Here is a 20,090-nt window from a genome sequence, read left to right on the forward strand (position 1 = left end):
TGCCCTGGTACTGTGAGTTTATTCTAGTATCCCGCTGGGTGAACTTGAGTGACAGTGAGCCTGCATGAGAACGACTTGGGAGTTAAGTCTGCCTACCTTCAATATTGACAGACAGGCAGCTATACAGTATTCTTCTGTCACTCTCCTCTTCCTGACACTGCTCGGCACGAGTGGAAAAGCATGTCGAGAGGAGAGGACTGCCACTCAAAAAGTCAACCAAGCTGCATCCGTGGCCACTCGTGGAGAGAGTAGAGCGCGGCAGGTCTCCGAAATAACGTCTGAATAAAACGTCTGTCGAGCAGCGCTGCATTTTTAGTTTAGTTTACATACATATTCAACGCACCCTTGACCAAAGTATACATCTGTTGACCCCTTAGCTATTTTCGCCACAAGGTTTAGACCAGGGTTGGGTTTCTGAAATCAAACGCATGCAAAAAGCTCCAGAGACACCGGAGTATATACACATTTATTTATAATCATAATTTTTTGGCGAAGTATAGTCAATTCAAATGTTCAAATGGCATAAGAGACTCTGGGCATTAAGTGTTGCAAATCACACATTTTACAATGCATTGCTCAAACTTTTTTTCTCTCTCCATAAAAGTGTCTCTTCTTGGGCAGTGCTAATCCGTGCTTACAGTTCATGCAAGGAGAACTCTCTGGGTTTCTAAGTGTAAATGACAAGATGTTAGATTGCGCTAAAGAAATGCCCCACATCAAGTAACGAGTATGATTTATTGCACAAATGGACATCAAGTAGATGGACATGAAAAATATGGTGAGATAGCAATATGGCAGAGAACTGCTTCAGAAACAGAGGTCATCGGGATTGATTGTCGTGGCAACGCGACATAACAAATGGAGGACATCTCAACAGAAAGAGGGCGGGAGGGGAAGGTAAAAAGGGAGCTTGTTCACAAGGCCACTGTTGTTGAATCTCACCTTAGCGGAGGTCAATCATTTTAAAATGGAGTCTGGAATCAATGCATTTGCATCAACAGGGCACCGATACAAGCCATTGTGGAACACCAAGGTAGATATGATCCCGGTCGATCCTTGTCGTATTGTTGACACATGGTCGTGTTGATTGTATGTTGACTGGGTGTCCATGTGAACAAGCCGGAATGATCAAGACCTTAAAGGCCTGTTAAATAATGAATGCATTTATAGAGCCATTAAAATACATTCTGAGACGTGTTATAAAACCTCCACTCGGCCTCCCGAGTGGCGCAGCAGTGTAAGGCACTGCATCTCAGTGCTAGAGACATCACTACAGACCCTGGTTCAATTCCAGGCTGTATCACAACCGGCCATGATTGGGAGTCCCATTGGGCGGCGCACAATTGGCCCAGTGTCGTCCGGGTTATTGTTTGGCCGGGGTAAGCCGTCATTGTAAATAAGAATTTGTTCTTAACTGACTTGCCTAGTTAAATAAAAAACCAGGTCATAGATCCTTACAACAGCCTTTGTAGGCTAAATGCAGAAATTCCTGTAAATGCATTAATTTTTATTTCACCTTTATTTAACCAGGTAGGCCAGTTGAGAACAAGTTCTCATTTACAACTGTGACGTGGCCAAGATAAAGCAGCGCGACACAAACAACGACACAGAGTTACACATGGAATAAACAAACGTACAGTCAATAACACAATAGAAAAAGTCTATGAGTGCAAATGGCGTAAGGAGGTAAGGCAATAAATAGGCCATGGTAGCGTAGTAACTACAATTTAGCAAATTAACACTGGAGAGAGAGATGTGCAGATGATGATGTGCAAGTAGAAATACTGGTGTGCAAAAGAGCAGAAAAGGAAATAAAAACAATATGGGGATGAGGTAGGTAGTTGGATGGGCTATTTAGAGATGGGCTGTGTACAGCTGCAGCGATTGGTAAGCTGCTCAGATAGCTGATGCTTAACCTGTTGGGGCTAGGGGGCAGTATTTGCACGGCCGGATAAAAAACGTACCCGATTTAAACTGGTTACTACTCTTGCCCAGAAACGAGAATATGCATATAATTAGTAGATTTGGATAGAAAACACTAACGTTTCTAAAACTGTTTGAATGGTGTCTGTGAGTATAACAGAACTCATATGGCAGGCCAAAACCTGAGAAGATTCCATACAGGAAGTGCCCTGTCTGACAATTTGTTGTCCTTCTGTTGCATCTCTAAAGAAAATACAGCATCTCTGCTGTAACGTGACATTTTCTAAGGCTTCCATTGGCTCTCAGAAGGTGCCAGAAAGTGGAATGACGTGTCTCCTGTCTCTGGGCGAAGAACAGCAGGAGAATTTGTGAGTGGTCAGCCTGGGGACAGTGACACGGGAGATGCGTGTTCATGAGAATTCTCCATTTTTTTCTTTCAGCCTTTGAATGAATACAACGTCGCCCGGTTGGAATATTATCGCTATTTTACGAGAAAAATAACATAAAAATTGATTTTAAACAGCATTTGACATGCTTCGAAATACGGTAATGGAATATTTTGAAAAAAAATTGTCACGAAATGCGCTCGCGCGTCACCCTTCAGATAGTGACCTGAACGCACGAACAAAAAGGAGCTATTTGAATGTAAATATGGATTATTTGGAACCAAAACAACATTTGTTGTTGAAGTAGAAGTCCTGGGAGTGCATTCTGATGAAGAACAGCAAAGGTAATCCAATTTTTCTAATAGTAATTAGGTTGTCCCAAACTTGGTGGGTGTCAAATTAGCTAGCCGTGATGGCCGAGCAATGTACTCAGAATATTGCAAAATGTGCTTTCGCCGAAAAGCTATTTTAAAATCGGACATAGCAAATGCATAAAGGAGTTCTGTATTTATAATTCTTAAAATAATTGTTATGTATTTTGTGAACATTTATCGTGAGTAATGTAGTAAAAAATGCTAGTTCTGAACATCACATGCTAATGTAAAAAGCTGGTTTTTGATATAAATATGAACTTGATTGAACAAAACATGCATGTATTGTATAACATAATGTCCTAGGAGTGTCATCTGATGAAGATCATCAAAGGTTAGTGCAGCATTTAGCTGTGGTTTGGGTTTATGTGACATATATGCTTGCTTGGAAAATGGCTGTGTGATTATTTGTGTCCATGTACTCTCCTAACATAATCTAATGTTTTGCTTTCGTTGTAAAGCCTTTTGGAAATCGGACAACGTGATTCGATTCAGGAGAGTGTATCTATAAAATGGTGTAAAATAGTCCTATGTTTGAGAACTTTGAATTATGACATTTGTGGTTTTAAGTTTGGCGCTCTGATTTGTCACTGGCTGTTGAATAGTGTGGGACGATTTCGTCCCATCTCCCCTAGAGAGGTTAAAGTTAGTGAGGGAGATATAAGTCTCCAACTTCAGCGATTTTTGCAATTCGTTCCAGTCCTTGGCAGCAGAGAACTGGAAGGAAAGGCAGCCAAAGGAGGTGTTGGCTTTGGGGATGACCAGTGAGATATACCTGCTGGAGCGCCTACTACGTCTGGGTGTTATGGTGACCAGTGAGCTGAGATAAGGCAGAGCTTTACCTAGCAAAGACTTATAGATGACCTGGAGCCAGTGGGTCTGGCGACGAATATGTAGCGAGGGCCAGCCGACGAGAGAATACAGGTCGCAGGGGTGGGTGGTATATGGGGCTTTGGTGACAAAACGGATGGCACTGTGATATACTGCATCCAGTTTGCTGAGTAGAGTGTCGGAGGCTATTTGGTAAATTACATCGCCGAAGTCGAGGATCGGTAGGATAGTCAGTTTTACGAGGGTATGTTTGGCAGCGTGAGTGAAGGAGGCTTTGTTGCGAAATAGGAAGCCGATTCTAGATTTAATTTTGGATTGGAGATGTTTAATATGAGTCTGGAAGGAGAGTTTACAGTCTAGCCAGACACCTAGGTATTTGTAGTTGTCCACAAGTCAGAACCTTCCAGAGTAGTGACGCTAGGCGGGCGCGGGCAGCGATCGGTTGAAAAGCATGCATTTAGTTTTACTAGTGTTTAAAAGCAGTTGGGAGGCCACGGAAGGAGTGTTGTATGGCATTGAAACTCGTTTGGAGGTTTGTTAACACAGTGGCCAAAGAAGGGCCACATGTATACAGAATGGTGTTGTCTGCGTAGAGGTGGATCAAGGAATCATCCGCAGCAAGAGCGACATCATTAAGATATTCAGAGAAAAGAGTCAGCCCGAGAATTGAACGCTGTGGCACCCCCATAGAGACTGCCAGAGGTCTGGACAACAGGCCCTCCGATTTGACACACTGAACTCTATCTGAGAAGTAGTTGGTGAACCAGGCGAGGCAGTCATTTGAGAAACCAAGGCTGTTGAGTCTGCCGATAAGTACACGGTGATTGACAGAGTCGAAAGCTTCGGCCAGGTTAATGAAGATGGCTGCACAGTACTGTCTTTTATCGATGGTGGTTATGATATCGTTTAGTACCTTGAGTGTGGCTGAGGTGCACCCGTGACCAGCTCGGAAACCGGATTGCACAGCGGAGAAGGTACGGTGGGATTCTAAATGGTCAGTGATCTGTTTGTTAACTTGGTTTTTCAATAACTTTAGAAAGGCAGGGCAGGATGGATATAGGTCTGTAACAGTTTGGGTCTAGTGTGTCTCCCCCTTTTTAGAGGGGGAAGACCGCGGCAGCTTTCCAATCTTTAGGAATCTCGGACGATACGAATAGGGGTTGCAACATTGGCGGCAGATAACTTTAGAAAGAGAGGGTCCAGATTGTCTAGCCCAGCTGATTTGTACGGGTCCAGGTTTTGCAGCTCTTTTAGAACATTGGCTATCTGGATTTGGGTGAAGGAGAAGCTGGGGAGGCTTGGGCGGAACGGTTGGCCGGGGTTGGGGTAGCCAGGAGGAAAGCATGGGCAGCCGTCGAGAAATGCTTTTTGAAATTCTCGATTATCGTGGATTATCGTGGATTAAAAAAAATACAAAATTACAAAAATAAAAAATAAATCGGTGGTGACAGTGTTTCCTAGCCTCAGTGCAGTGGGCAGATGGGAGGTGCGCTTATTCTCCATGGACTTTACAGTGTCCCAAAACTTTTTGGAGTTACAGCTACCGGATGCAAATTTCTGTTTGAAAAAGCTAGCCTTTGCTTTCCTGACTGACTGTGTGTATTGGTTCCTGACTTCCCTGAAAAGTTGCATATCGCGGGGACAATTCGATGCTAGTGCATTCCGCCACAGGATGTTTTTGTGCAGGTCGAGGTCAGTCAGGTCTGGAGTGAACCAAGGGCTATATCTGTTCTTAGATCTACATTTTTTGAAAGGGGCATGCTTATTTAAGAGGGTGAGGAAATTACTTTTAACCGCTTGACGCACGCCAAGGATAGGGGGCATTACAGCGATTTTTGAAAAAAATACGTGCCCATTTTAAACGGCCTCCTACTCAAACTCAGAAGCTAAGATATGCATATAATTAGGAGATGTGGATAGAAAACACCCTAAAGTTTCTAAAACTGTTTGAATGGTGTCTGAGTATAACAGAACTCATATGGCAGTCAAAACCCCGAGACAGATCGTAACAGGATGTGGAATTCTGAATTGCGGACTCAACTTCAGCACTTTGCCTATAAATCACACCGTGAGTTAGGGTTCATTGAGCACTTCCTATTGCTTCCACTAGATGTCCCCAGTCTTTACAAAGTGGTTTGAGTCTTCTACAGTACGAAGTGACCGAATGAGAGTCTGTGGAACGTGGTCATAGGGGGAGGGCCATTACCATTATGACGCGGGCGCCCCTGGCTACCCTCCCCTTTCGAAACGTTTTGAAAGACAATGCAACTGTCCCCATGGAATATTATTGAAGCTCTGGTTGAAAAAGGCCCTAAAGATTTATGTTATAAAACGTTTGACATGTTTGAACGAACTTAAATAAAAAAAATTGCACTTTCGTGAGGAGAAGTCCCGCGCACGACAGTACATTTTTAGTAGCCCTCGGAACGTGCTAACAAGAAGAAGCTATTGGGACATAAATTAACTTTTTCGAACGAAACTACATTTGTTGTGGACCTGGGAATTCCTGGAAGTGCCTTCTGATGAAGATAATCAAAGGTAAGGGAATATTTACAATAATATACAAGAGTAGATTTGATATTCGATTGTTCCAAGATGGCGCTGACCTGTAACGCTAGCCTATTTTTCTGAGTATAGCATCCCCTTTTATTGCAAAGTGTGATTTCCCAGTAAAGTTATTTTTAAATCTGGCAATGCGGGTGCTTTCACGAGATGTTAATCTATAATTCTTTGAATGACAATATTACATTTTTAAAATGTTTTCGAACAGTAATTTAGTAAATTGTAGCGCTGATTCACCGGATGCATTTGAGGGAAAATAGTTTCTCAACGTCACGCGCCGATGTAAAATGCTGTTTTTATATATAAATATGAACTTTATCAAACAAAAGAATGCATGTATTGTGTAACATGATGTCCTCGGAGTGTCATCTGATGAAGATTGTCAAAGGTTAGTGCTGCATTTAGCTGTTTTTTGGTTATTTGTGATGCATGTGGTTGGTCGGAAAATGGCTATGTGAATACTTTGACGATATACTCCTAACATTATCTAATGTTTTGCTTTTGCTGTAAAGCCTTTTTGAAATCGGACAACGTGGTTCGATTCAGGAGAGGTGTATCTATAAAACGATATAAAATAGTCCTATATTTGAGAAGAAAAAAAATATTAAATTTTGCTATTGTTCGGTTATGAATATGGCGAAATGATTTTACGCTGGATGTTGATCCCGCATGCGCGACGGGCGCTTCAACAGAACGACCAAGCATCCTCTACTGACGGGATGAGGTCAATATCCTTCCAGGATATCCGGGCCAGGTTGATTAGAAAGGCCTGCTCGCAGAAGTGTTTTAGGGAGCATTTGACATTGATAAGGGGTGGTCGTTTGACCGCAGACCCATAGCGGATGTAGGCAATGATGCAGTGCTCGCTGAGATCCTGATTGAAAACAGCAGATGTATATTTGGAGGGCAAGTTGGTCAGGATAATATCTATGAGGGTTTACGGATTTAGATTTGTACCTGGTGGGTTCCTTGATAATTTGTGTGAGATTGAGGGCATCTAGTTTAAATTGTAGAACTGCCCGGAGTGTTAAGCATATCCCAGTTTAGGTCACCTAACAGAACGAACTCTTAAGATAGATGGGGGGCAATCAATTCACATATGGTGTCCAGGGCACAGCTGGGAGCTGAGGGGTGTCTATAACAGTGAGAGACTTATTTCTGGAGAAATTAATTTTTAAAATTAGAAGCTCGAACTGTTTGGGCATAGACCTGGAAAGTATGACAGAACTTTGCAGGATATCTCTGCAGTAGATTGCAACTACTACTTCTTGGGCAGTTCTATCTTGACAGAAAATGTTGTAGTTGGGGATGGAAATCTCAAAATATTTGCTGGCCTTCCTAAGCCAGGATTCAGACACAGCAAAGGACATTTAGCGTTGGCGGAGTGTGCTGTCATGACGTTGGCCTCTGAGTACAGGGAGGACAGTTGACCCCCTCCCCCTTGCACCATCCCCCAACCTACCTCCCCCCAACCAGTCCCTGTGTGAAGGGGTGGTAAAATTCCAGAGGAGAATCTCTTGCCACATGGCCCATAGAGAGACACAGGAAATTCTTCCAACTCACAGAATTGGGGAGCCAAGCGACATTTGTGTTCTGGAGAAGGTATGGAAGACTGGCGAAGAATCCAGCTACGAACTGGTCCGCTTGGTACAATTTTGTGATACTCAGAAGAGACGATAGCCATATTACCATAAAACTGTTTATATAATAGCCTCAGCCATGGGACTTGCATCCAAATGGTTGTATAGAATGTATTAATAAGGATAAAGCTATTTTGTAATACATTGAGATGCTGTGTACTGATGTTAATGTGATAGAATGTATTTATGTTCAAAGATTAAATCAGTCATCGGCACGCCCCCAGGGACACAGACAGGACCAGGCGTCATGTGACAAGCCTGTTCTATGTTCACTATAAAACCCCACCCTGATTTACTTTCTTCAGACCAGGCCTCCACTCCATTGCGAGTTGGCCAATAGGTTTGACCATCCAATTCCTCTACTGAAAGTGAACTATACCACGTGGTTAACTTTTGGACTATCGATAGACAGAATAAGAACAAGTCTTTGATATTAATTAATAGTCTGCAGCTAGAAATTATATCATTGAACGCGAAGACCGACGAAACACCCATTCTATGACGACATTAACCTGTTAGGGCTAGGGGGCAGTATTGACACGGCTGGATAAAAAACGTACCCGATTTAATCTGGTTACTACTCCTGCCCAGTAACTAGAATATGCATATAATTATTGGCTTTGGATAGAAAACACTCCAAAGTTTCTAAAACTGTTTGAATGGTGTCTGTGAGTATAACAGAACTCAAATGGCAGGTCAAAACCTGAGAGATTCCTTTACAGGAAGTGGCCTGTCTGACCATTTATTGTCTTTCTTTGACATCTCATTCAATTACAAAGGATCTCTGCTATAACGTGACACTTCCCACGGCTCCAATAGGCTCTCAGAGCCCGGGAAAAACCTGAATGTCGTCATCCCAGCCCCAGGCTGAAACACATTATCGCCTTTCTCAAGTGGCCGATCAAGGGACAATGGGCATTAGGCGCGTGCACTGGCCGCCCCCGTCTTTGTGATTTTTCCTCTGTTTGCCGAAAAGGAGATTCCCGGTCGGAATATTATCGCTTTTTTACGAGATAAATTGCATAAAAATTGATTTTAAACAGCGGTTGACATGCTTCGAAGTACGGTAATGGAATATTTAGAAATGTTTTGTCACGAATTGCACCATGTGCACGACCCTGATTTACCATTTCGGATAGTGTCTGGGATGCACGAACAAAACGCCGCTATTCGGATATAACGATGGATTATTTTGGACCAAACCAACATTTGTTATTGAAGTAGCAGTCCTGGGAGTGCATTCTGACGAAGACAACAAAAGGTAATCAAACTTTTATCATAGTAAATCTGATTTTGGTGAAGGCTAAACTTGCCGGGTGTCTAAATAGCTAGCCCGTGATGGCTGGGCTATGTACTTAGAATATTGCAAAATGTGCTTTCACCAAAAAGCTATTTTAAAATCGGACATATCGAGTGCATAGAGGAGTTCTGTATCTATAATTCTTAAAATAATTGTTATGCTTTTTGTGAACGTTTATCGTGAGTAATTTAGTAAATTGTTAGTAAATTCCCCGGAAGTTTGCGGGGGGTATGCTAGTTCTGAACGTCACATGCTAATGTAAAAAGCTGTTTTTTGATATAAATATGAACTTGATTGAACAAAACATGCATGTATTGTATAACAATGTCCTAGGATTGTCATCTGATGAAGATCATCAAAGGTTAGTGCTGCATTTAGCTGTCTTCTGGGTTTTTGTGACATTATATGCTAGCTTGAAAAATGGGTGTCTGATTATTTCTGGCTGGGTACTCTGCTGACATAATCTAATGTTTTGCTTTCGTTCTAAAGCCTTTTTGAAATCGGACAGTGTGGTTAGATTAACGAGAGTCTTGTCTTTAAATAGCTGTAAAATAGTCATATGTTTGAGAAATTGAAGTAATAGGATTTTTAAGGTATTTGAAAATCGCGCCACAGGATTCAACTGGCTGTTACCTAGGTGGGACGAATTCGTCCCGCCTGCCCTAGAGAGGTTAATGAATGTCGCTTTGAAAGATCCATTCTAACCGAGAGAGAGAGAGAACTCTCCAACAGAACGACTCTCCAACAAGGATCCTGACGACACACTGAGCGTAAATATATATTGATTGCAATTGTTCCCGAATGAGTGAGCGTTCATGTGCAAAGGATTAGCATATCAATTGTTAATATTAATGAACTCTGTGTGCCTCCTCAGCTGACCATTTATGACCCTTTGTTAACAAGACACCAGCCATGCCTGTTTAGCCCACTAGGGCACATTACTCTACCAATTCTTTGTGACGATAATTACTGTTTGTATGCTTTCTGTGAATTACTTAGTTTAGTAAATAAATGATTTTAAGACAATTGATGTATGGATGACTCTTAGTAAAGGCTGGGTTCGTGCAGATACAACAATTTACGACGTTTGGAATGAGACTGGACGCGAGGTAAAATACACCATTTAAACCAGAAGATAATCGGCCTATACTATAATAGAATATATAATGTTATAGGAAAGTTATATTAGGAAAATTATAACTTTTAATCTGAATATTTTCCTTGGTGCCCCGATCTCCTAGTTAATTACAATTAAACGATTAATCAGTTTAATCGCGTGCTAATAATTACAGGGAGTTAATTGATAAACATGTCTTCAGTTTAATGGTGACCCAAAGACACGACAGTGCTAAAGATGAACCACCTGCATAGGCTTATAGGTTATGAAAAACCATTGAAACAAAAGTAGTCCTTGACAAGAGCCAATACAAAGCACTGCAGGAGATAAAGCCAACAAGTACGCACGTTTATAATATTCATGACAATGTCTACATCTCGCCACTGGGGAAACAACAGAGTAGACCAGATGGTACTCGAAGGGAAGTAAGCCACTGTGAAGATATAGCCTGTGTTTGATACAGCTAGAAGAATATTTAGAAAGAAGACTATAAAATCAAAACCAAATCAAATTTTATTGGTCACACACATGGTTAGCAGATGTTAATGCGAGTGTAGCGAAATGCTTGTGCTTCTAGTTCCGACAGTGCAGTAATATCTAACAAGTAATCTCACAATTCCCCAACAACCACCTAATACACAAATCTAAAAGGGGTGACTGAGAACATAAATATACGGATGCGCGATGGCCGAGCGGCATTGGCAAGGTGGAATAGATCGTATAAAATACAGTATATACATATGATATGAGTAATATAAGATGTGTAAACATTATTAAAGTGACATTAAAGTGGCATTGTTTAAAGTGACTAGTGATCCATTTAATAAATTGATGCTGTAGGTATCATGGAGGGCAGGTAGTTTGCCCCCGTGATGCGTTGTGCAGACTGCACCACCCTCTGGAGAGCCTTGCGGTTGAGGGTGGTGCAGTTGCAGTACCAGGCGGTGATACAGCCCGACAGGATGCTCTCGATTGTGCATCTGTAAAAGTTGGTCAGGGTTTTGGGTGACAAGCCAAATTTCTTCAGCCTCCTGAGGTTGAAGAGGTGCTGTTGTGCCTTCTTCACCAAACTGTCTGTGTGGGTGGACCATTTCAGTTGGTGTGTACGCCGAGGAACTTAGAACTTTGCACCTTCTCTACTGCTGTCCCTTCGATGTGGATAGCGGGGTTTAGTTGACGTTGTGTGAGAGGTTGTTTTCCTGACACCACACTCACAGTGCCCTCACCTCCTCCCTGTAGGCTCTCGTCATGGTTGGTAATCAAGCCCATTACTGTTGTGTCGTCTGCAAACTTGATGATTGAGTTGGAGGCGTGCATGGCCAGGGAATACAGGAGGGGGCTGAGCATGCACCCTTGTGGGGCCCCAGTGTTGAGGGTCAGCTGAGTGGAGATGTTGTTTCCTACCTTCACCACCTGGGGGGCGGCCTGTCAAAGTCCAGTACCCAATTGCACAGGGCGGGGTTGAGACACAGGGCCTCCAGCTTGATGAAGAGTTTGGAGGGTACTATGGTGTTGAATGCTGAGCTGTAGTCAATGAACAGCATTCTTACATAGGTATTCCTCTTGTCCAGATGGGAAAGGGAAGTGTGCAGTGTGATGGACCTGTTGGGGCGTTATGCAAACTGAAGTGGGTCTAGGGTGGCCGGTAAGGTGGAGGTGATATGATCCTTGACTAGTCTCTCAAAGCACTTCATGATGACAGAAGTGAGTGCTACGGGGCGATAGTCATTTAGTTCAGTTATCTTTGCCTTCTTGGGTACAGGAACATTGGTGGCCATCTTGAAGCATGTGGGGACAGCAGACTGGGATAGGGAGCGATTGAATATGTCCGTAAACACACCAGCCAGCTGGTCTGCGCATGCTCTGCGGACGCAGCTTGGGATTCCGTCTAGGCCAGCAGCCTTGCGAGGGTTAACACGTTTAAATGTTTTACTCACGTCAGCCACGGAGAAGGGGGGGGGGGTGCAGTCCTTGTTAGCGGGCCGCGACGGTGGCACTGTATTATCCTCAAAGCGGGTGTTTAGTTTGTTGGGAAGCGTGACGCCCGTGTCCGTGACATGGCTGGTTTTCTTATTGTAGTCCGTGATTTCCTGTAGACCCCGCCACATACGTCTCGTGAGCCCCTTGAAGCATATAGTCACAACACCAAAACCAGTCAGAAAACTACTGAAAGTATTGTAACTTCACTGTGGTGAAAGTCAAGCCGAAAGGGGAGAGAAAGTTCAAGCCTTAGCCCTGCATCCCCCTCAGGAGTCGGGAGTTCCCACGTGGTGCACCTTTTGTTCTAGCCCAGCAATATCACACCTTATTCAACTCATCGCCAAGCCCTCGATTCAAATAATGTGTACACAGTACAAAACCTTGGGGTGCCCCAGGAATGTATTGAGAAACACTTTATTAGAGGAGAAATTCAACCAGCCACAGACTCCAAAAGGGGAAATAACAGACACTGCACAGAGACAGGACAAGGCGGCCATTTTCCCCACTCTCATGTTAGTACAGTCGTTCTATTGGTTAGGTTACATCCCTGGCCCCACCCTTAGCCGCCCGGCAACAGACAACAGTCAGCCAATACACCCCCCTGCAAAGAGAGAGAAAGACACAGATTAAAGCCTTTTCCTTTGTTGCTCGCTAACTTCCTTAGCAAGGCTAATAACAGGTCTAAATCTTCGCTTAATAGCTTGTCTTAAAAAAATAAATAAAAAGAGGGATTAAAAGGTCACTAGCCCTCCAGCTCTTAAAATGTGGCAACAAAAAAAAATCACTAGTGTTTCATTTAAAGTTAATAGTGCATGTTGCTGTTTTCAAAATTGCTATGTCTAATATGGGCTTAGCCCTTGTTGGTTTAGCCTTCTATGAGAGAAAACGAATACCCTCAACCCGACAGTGTTAGGATCGACAGCTGCAAACAGGGATCGACAGCTGCAAACAGGTTCTTCTTGCCTTCTATAAATGCGACACGGTCTGTAAAATGCAGAGGCGATTAGTTTGAGTCTTAAATATACAGAGGCGGCGCGGGGTTGTCAGGCTATCGGCCCCAGCCAGATAGATGCTGATATTCAGCTCCCGGCTGCAGTCCAGTCCATTAAACGGCTCTCTAAACACAAACCAACACGCAGAGGAAGGAAGGAGGAACGGGGGGGTGAGAGAGAGGGACTCCACTGTCACAGGACTCAGGAGAGGGGTAGCAGGTGTAATGGAAGGGGAGTAAGGAGGAGAGGGGGGATATAGAAAAAAACAAGGGAGAGCGAGAGAAAGAGGGGGAGAGAGAGACATAAGAGAGGAAGGAGGATTACCAGAAGTGACAGACCGAAGGGTAACAGAAAGAGAGAACAGAAGAGAAGACTGGAGGGAGGAGAGGGAGAGAACCGCGTTGCTCCACAGTGACTATTTCTCTGTGGCTGCTTGCTTGCTCGTTAGGCCTACTTGTTGTTAATTAAGGCAGAACTAAAGGAGACTGAAGACGACGTCGGGCTAAATATGTCAGAAACATGCATCACGGCTCAGGACAAACAAAGAGACAAACCGCAATCATTGCTCTAGTCGGGTCTGTCTCAGCAAGGCCAACACACTGATGAAGGCTTTATGCCTTGGTATTCAAATGAGCACTTTTTATAGAATTTCCATTATTCCTCCAAGAATTCGTGATGGGAAAAAAAAAAATAATACAATTTTATATATATATATATATATATAGATAGTTAAATACCGCAATTTTATTTATGGACGATATTATATTGATTAGAGTATCGATTTATAAACATGAAAATAACTACTGTAGGTAGCGTTAGCTAGCGCTAGTCAGCTGTGCCTGTGTCAAAACTCCTATAGCTTGTTCTCCATCTTCTTTTTAAAATAGTGAGCCAACATATTTTCAGCACTTTTTTCTCTGATCAAAACTCATTTTCTCCTGCTCTCTCGTCTCTCTCCAGCAGACATATGCTGAGCAATATGTTTGGTCCATGAAATCACAAAATCGAAGCCTCGAATCGAAACGCATATAGAATCATGAGAATCCCAATACATATCGGATCGGCACCTAAGTATCGTGATAACATCAAATTTTGAGGTCCCTGCCAATTCCCAGCCCGACCAAGCATGGCTCAGACCCAGTCGGTTCTTGAAACTCTTCTATCCAACTAAAGGGAGGGGGAAAAAAACATTCTAAAGATTGACTCCGAAAAGTGTTTTCTTAAGCTATGCACGTTTTGACTAGTTTACAAGCAACACTGAGAACAGCAACAGCTCTTCAGACATCACATCAATTTTCCTACCCAGCGCTTGGCAAAACACTGGCTGACCTACCCTTCACACACACATCCCCACACACCAAGAGAAAGCTGAGCTCCCGTCACCACCGTAGGTACCCACACCAAACACCAGCTAAAAGGGACAGTTCACCCCAAAATCAACAAAGAAACAACCATTTCACACTACACCAGATGAAACATCAGATATTGTAAAGCATCAGGACGTGAATGACAAATCAGTGGGTCGGTCCCAAATGGCAGCCTATTCTCTATATAGTTCACTACTTTTGATAGGAGCCTTATAGAAAAGTAGTGAACGACAGTATGAAGTGAATGTGGTGCCATTTGGGTCTCAGACAGTGTGTTACCATCATGTTAAAGCCAATACTTTTCCTGCTCTGTCTTATAGCCCCTCACCAGGGCTCTAGTAACTTAACTGCTATCGTTTAGAGTTCTCCAGTACTCTAGCCTGTTAGGGCTAGGGGGCAGTATTGACACGGCTGGATAAAAAAAACATACCCGATTTAATCTGGTTACCACTCCTACCCAGTAACTAGAATATGCATATACTTATTACATATGGATAGAAAACACTCCAAAGTTTCTAAAACTGTTTGAATGGTGTCTGTGCGTATAACAGAACTCAAATGGCAGGTCAAAACCTGAGAGATTCCTTTACAAGAAGTGGCCTGTCTGACCATTTCTTGAACTTCTTTTCCATCTCTATCTTTTACTAAGGATCTCTGCTCTAACGTGACACTTCCTACGTCGTCCATAGGCGCTCAGAGCCCGGGAAAAAACAGAATGTCGTCATCCCAGCCCCAGGCTGAAACACATTATCGCCTTTCTCAAGTGGCCGATCAAGGGACTCTGGGCATTAGGCGCGTGACCCGACCGCCCCCGCCTTTGTGATTTTTTCCTCTGTTTGCCGAAAAGGAGATTCCCTGTCGGAATATTATCGCTTTCTCACGAGAAAAATGGCGTAAAAATTTATTTTAAACAGCGGTTGACATGCTTCGAAGTACGGTAATGGAATATTTAGAATTTTTTGTCACGAATTGCGCCATGCGCGCGACCCTTCTTTACCATTTCGGATAGTGTCTGGAACGCATACGAACAAAACGCCGCTATTCGGATATAACGATGGATTATTTTGGACCAAACCAACATTTGTTATTGAAGTAGCAGTCCTGGGAGTGCATTCTGACGAAGACAACAAAAGGTAATCAAACTTTTATCATAGTAAATATGATTATGGTGAGTGCTAAACTTGCCGGGTGTCTAAATAGCTAGCCCGTGATGCCTGGGCTATGTACTTAGAATATTGCAAAATGTGCTTTCGCCAAAAAGCTATTTTAAAATCGGACATATCGAGTGCATAGAGGAGGTCTGTATCTATAATTCTTAAAATAATTGTTATGCTTTTTGTGAACGTTTATCGTGAGTAATTTAGTAAAATGTTAGCGAATTCCCCGGAAGTTTGCGGGGGGTATGCTAGTTCTGAATGTCACATGCTAATGTAAAAAGCTGGTTTTTGATATAAATATGAACTTGATTGAACAAAACATGCATGTATTGTATAACATAATGTCCTAGGGTTGTCATCTGATGAAGATCATCAAAGGTGAGTGCTGCATTTAGCTGTCTTCTGGGTTTTGGTGACATTATATGCTAGCTTGAAAAATGGGTGTCTGATTATTTCTGGCTTGGTACTCTGCTGACAATCTAATGTTTTGCTTTCGTTGTAAAGCCTTTTTGAAATCGGACAGTGTGGTTAGATTAACGAGAGTCTTGTCTTTAACCTATCTGTATGGTCCTATGTTTGAGACACTGACGCCTCATCGCGCGATTTTCAAAGCCTTAAAAATCCACTATTACTTCAATTTCTCAAACATATGACTATTTTACAGCTATTTAAAGACAAGACTCTCGTTAATCTAACCACACTGTCCGATTTCAAAAAGGCTTTACAACGAAAGCAAAACATTAGATTATGTCAGCAGAGTACCAAGCCAGAAATAATCAGACACCCATTTTTCAAGCCAGCATATAATGTCATATAAGTGAGTGGCCAGCGTAATTAGAGAGCAACAAGAAATCCATACCTCCTTCCGCCACCGGTCGCTCCTCGCCGCAGCAATTATCAATCACTCGGCTCACATTACATATGGACAGGGAGGTAACGCCACTATCAATCACCCATCATACTATGACACGTGGGATTCATTTATTATAACGTATAATTGTTATCGTATAGGCCAGGCTATATTCATAAAGGGCTGAACCCTAACTTCCACTTAAGTCAGATTTTCCACTTAGTCATGCATTGATGCCAATGGGAGAATAAAGTGGATGCTAGGATTCAGGCCCCATAGATAGTTGTGCAATTCCATAGCACTGTGGTGGTATTAACGTTCCGTTGTCTCATACTCAATATGTTGTTTGGGGCAGCGTTCATGCATTTAATGCTAGGTAGGGTGTTGTGATGAAATACACACACAGCCACCTGCCAACGGGCAGAAACATGACTAGAGTCACTGTCGGAGCTGAGAGCAGGGACGCAAACTGCTGAGGGACCAAAAAGGTGACACTACTTTTTTTCGCACTGAAACATGCAAAAAAAAATCCCTGCTAGGGTGAAATGCAGGTTTTAACTAATTAAACAACAAAGAATATGATCTACATGATCAGTCTCTGTGTGTAAAATAAAAAGGGGGTCATGTGAACCTAACTCACAGCTAACAAAGGTAAAGAAAGCAAAATAATGTCATTTAATACTCAAGTCTTGAGGAAAAAAACAATACACTAATATTGCAGTTAGCCATGACAGCCTTTACAATAGAACGCTTGTGACCACACCACATCTAAATATTGCACTTGGGGAAAAAACATCTTAAAGTAGAAATAGAATGAAACAAACAGGCTCTATTGTTGCTCTATTACAGTGGCCACTATAGTAGACATCGATCAAGTGCACAAGGCTACATGTGTGCAAAAATAATGTTCACTGTGTAAAACATGTAATAACCCCCCTCACTCACACAGTGTTACTGTCAAGTTCAACACAACAAAAGCAATATCTTTGGGCTACACTGCACGTTATAACATTGTACACTTTCTGCAATGTGCCAGCAAAGCATGAGACCCTTTCTTGGCATAAATTATCTCTTTTAGGCAGAGAGTACACCTGGCATACCTCTTTTTATCCACTGTAATGAAAAAGTGAGAAAGAGGGAAAGTGTGTGGTCTTCCTTTCACCTCTATAGTGGTATCCAGTTTAAACCAGGCCCAGCTACACTTGTTTAACAAGCAATGCCTCATTTTCACCTAATTCTCTCATTCTGAAAATTAACAACATACTGTAGAGAAAACATTACTGTTAATTCACAGATAGTAGTTAGTTCATTAGCTAGTTAACATTCCACACAGATTACCAGGGTCCAATAAGCAACTAACGTTATAACTTGAGGAACGGCAACATGACCTGTTAATACTATAGCGAATTGGTTAGGTTACTAATGTTAGCTCATCTGGTGTAGTAACATTTTCACACCATATACACATTTTTACACCATATCCTCAATTATTTGATCAGCTAAATTGGCTAATGTTGCTCAACATTTCTCTGGCTAGCTAACGGAGAATTCGATCCAGCTGGCAAGATACTTAACAATGCTAACAATTCTTGTTCCACCACACTTCTCCCTCACCTCAAACTTTCCAAATGCCAGTTGTTTTTCGGTTACAGCTCGTGAAGTAGGCTTCCTCACCTCACCCCGTGGTCAGCCTTCTCACCTACCTCTTCGTTATCGTTCAGGGGACGCACTGTTGTAACTGGTAAACTGCCTTTCTACTCTCTGCTATCTTTCCAGAGCGCACGCTGATGCTGTAACTAGCAAATTGGTTGTCTCTTCTCTCTTCAGTCGCTTGCTGCATTCTGTTGTTATGTGAACGGTTGGCTGAGACTTGGATACACCCCTCGCCCAAACTTTTCTCATCGGATCTACACGAATCACGTAGGTCACCTGCTTTGGATTCAGAACGGCGAATTTGGCCCCGAAAGGTGACTCGTTTGCATCCATGTGAGAGGGAAATGTAGCTACTAGCTAGTAGACAGGAGCGAGTGTGGTGCAGTAGTGTATTGTGTGGACGGTAGCCCCTCGCTAGATCACACAGAACTGGCAGAGTGGTGTTGCTGAATCACTAACAGTCTACTTCCTCTGAAAAGGTAGCCTCAACTACCAAGTGTCTCACACTCACACCTACCTGGGAATCCCCCTTGTGCCATCTCAGCACATGACTGAACTCAGGAACGTGCACACACGTATAAGAAACAATGGAGGTACATGGATAAGCACTCAAGCCTCTCTCGATGGACACTGCTGTTAGAATATGAGAACGCACACACACTACAGCATCTAGTCAACGTGCTTCTTCACTCTCGCAGCGACAAAACGACAGGGTGCTAGACCAGTGTGTGTTTTGCCTTGCAGCGACTTCTATACGCCTCTGCCATGTGTAATTCATTGATTTGTCCTATGCAATGACAGTAGAATCAATCAAGAAAACAGAGGTGGTACTATACCAATACACATTGTCCTCTTGCACATCGGGGACACATTGTTAGTTTCCTTCAGTCTCGCTGGTGTTCAATGAACCACTGCAAACATGACCAGTTACATGCGACCCGCGCACACACACACCAATTCTGTTACAGCGATATGTTAAACTACACACACAGCAGTGGTGAAAAGTACTTTAAAGTACTGAAGTATTTTTAGGGGGTATCTGTAGTTAACTATACTTTTGACAACTTTTACTTTACTACATTCCTAAAGAAAAATATGTACTTTTTACTCCATACATTTTCCCTGACACCCAAAAAGTACTAGTTACATTTTGAATGCTTAGCAGGACAGGAAAATAATCCAATTCACACACTTATCAAGAGAACATCCCTGGTTATCCCTACTGCCACTATTCTGGCAGACTCACTAAACACAAATGCTTCATTTGTAAACGATGTCTGAGTGTTGGAGTGCACCCCTGGCTATCCGCAAATTAAAAATAAATTAAAAATGGTGCCGTCTGGTTTTCTTAAAATAGGGAATTTAAAATGATTAATACTTTTGATACTTAAAAATATTTCAAACCAAATACTTTTACTCAAGTAGTATTTTGCAGTGTGAACTTTTACTTGAGAAATGTTCTATTAAGCTATCTTTACTTTTACTCAAGTATGACAAGTGGGTACTTTTTACACCACTGACACACACGCTCTCTCACAGCAAGCATGCACGCACACCAATGAATCCGACACCAATTTCACAGTATGAAACAAACTCAATTGCATACTAACTCAAACATGCTTTCTGGTTTTGCAAGACTACAGTACAGTGACTCCACACTAACAGTGCGATCCCAACTGTTATCTTTGCCAAGGACAGTGGATCCACTGGGGGAAAGGCCATTAATCAAACAAAACAATCTCCAAACACCAGGACAGAAAAGATCAGCGGTCTTATTTATTACAGTATACTGTACGTGAGCTACTTGTCGCTCTTCTGAGTTCGCCAATGTCTGAGCAAAGCCCTGTGGCTCTGAATTTCTCATAGAGAATGTTGTACGTAGAGTTTGCATTTGAGCAATGTGTGTATCAGTTTGAGTGTGCGTACATGAACAGTTTGCGCGACAAGTGTGCGTCTTGGCT

The 20,090-nt window shown here is 42.5% G+C and overlaps 1 protein-coding gene across 2 annotated transcripts in view; it reads right to left on the minus strand.

The window, feature by feature from the left end:
* Positions 1 to 12,127: 12,127 nt before the first annotated feature.
* Positions 12,128 to 20,090, minus strand: part of LOC106613557 (PATJ crumbs cell polarity complex component) — a 154,591-nt gene continuing 146,628 nt past the window's right edge. For both annotated transcript variants that reach the window (XM_045687362.1, XM_045687361.1), the window contains one exon: positions 12,128 to 12,711. In XM_045687362.1, the coding sequence (XP_045543318.1) occupies positions 12,645 to 12,711 (67 nt within the window). In that variant the 3' untranslated portion in view covers positions 12,128 to 12,644. The remainder of the gene's footprint in view (positions 12,712 to 20,090) is intronic.

The sequence above is a fragment of the Salmo salar genome, chromosome ssa10 (genome assembly GCF_905237065.1).
Source record: "Salmo salar chromosome ssa10, Ssal_v3.1, whole genome shotgun sequence".
Classification (NCBI taxonomy): Eukaryota; Metazoa; Chordata; class Actinopteri; order Salmoniformes; family Salmonidae; genus Salmo; species Salmo salar.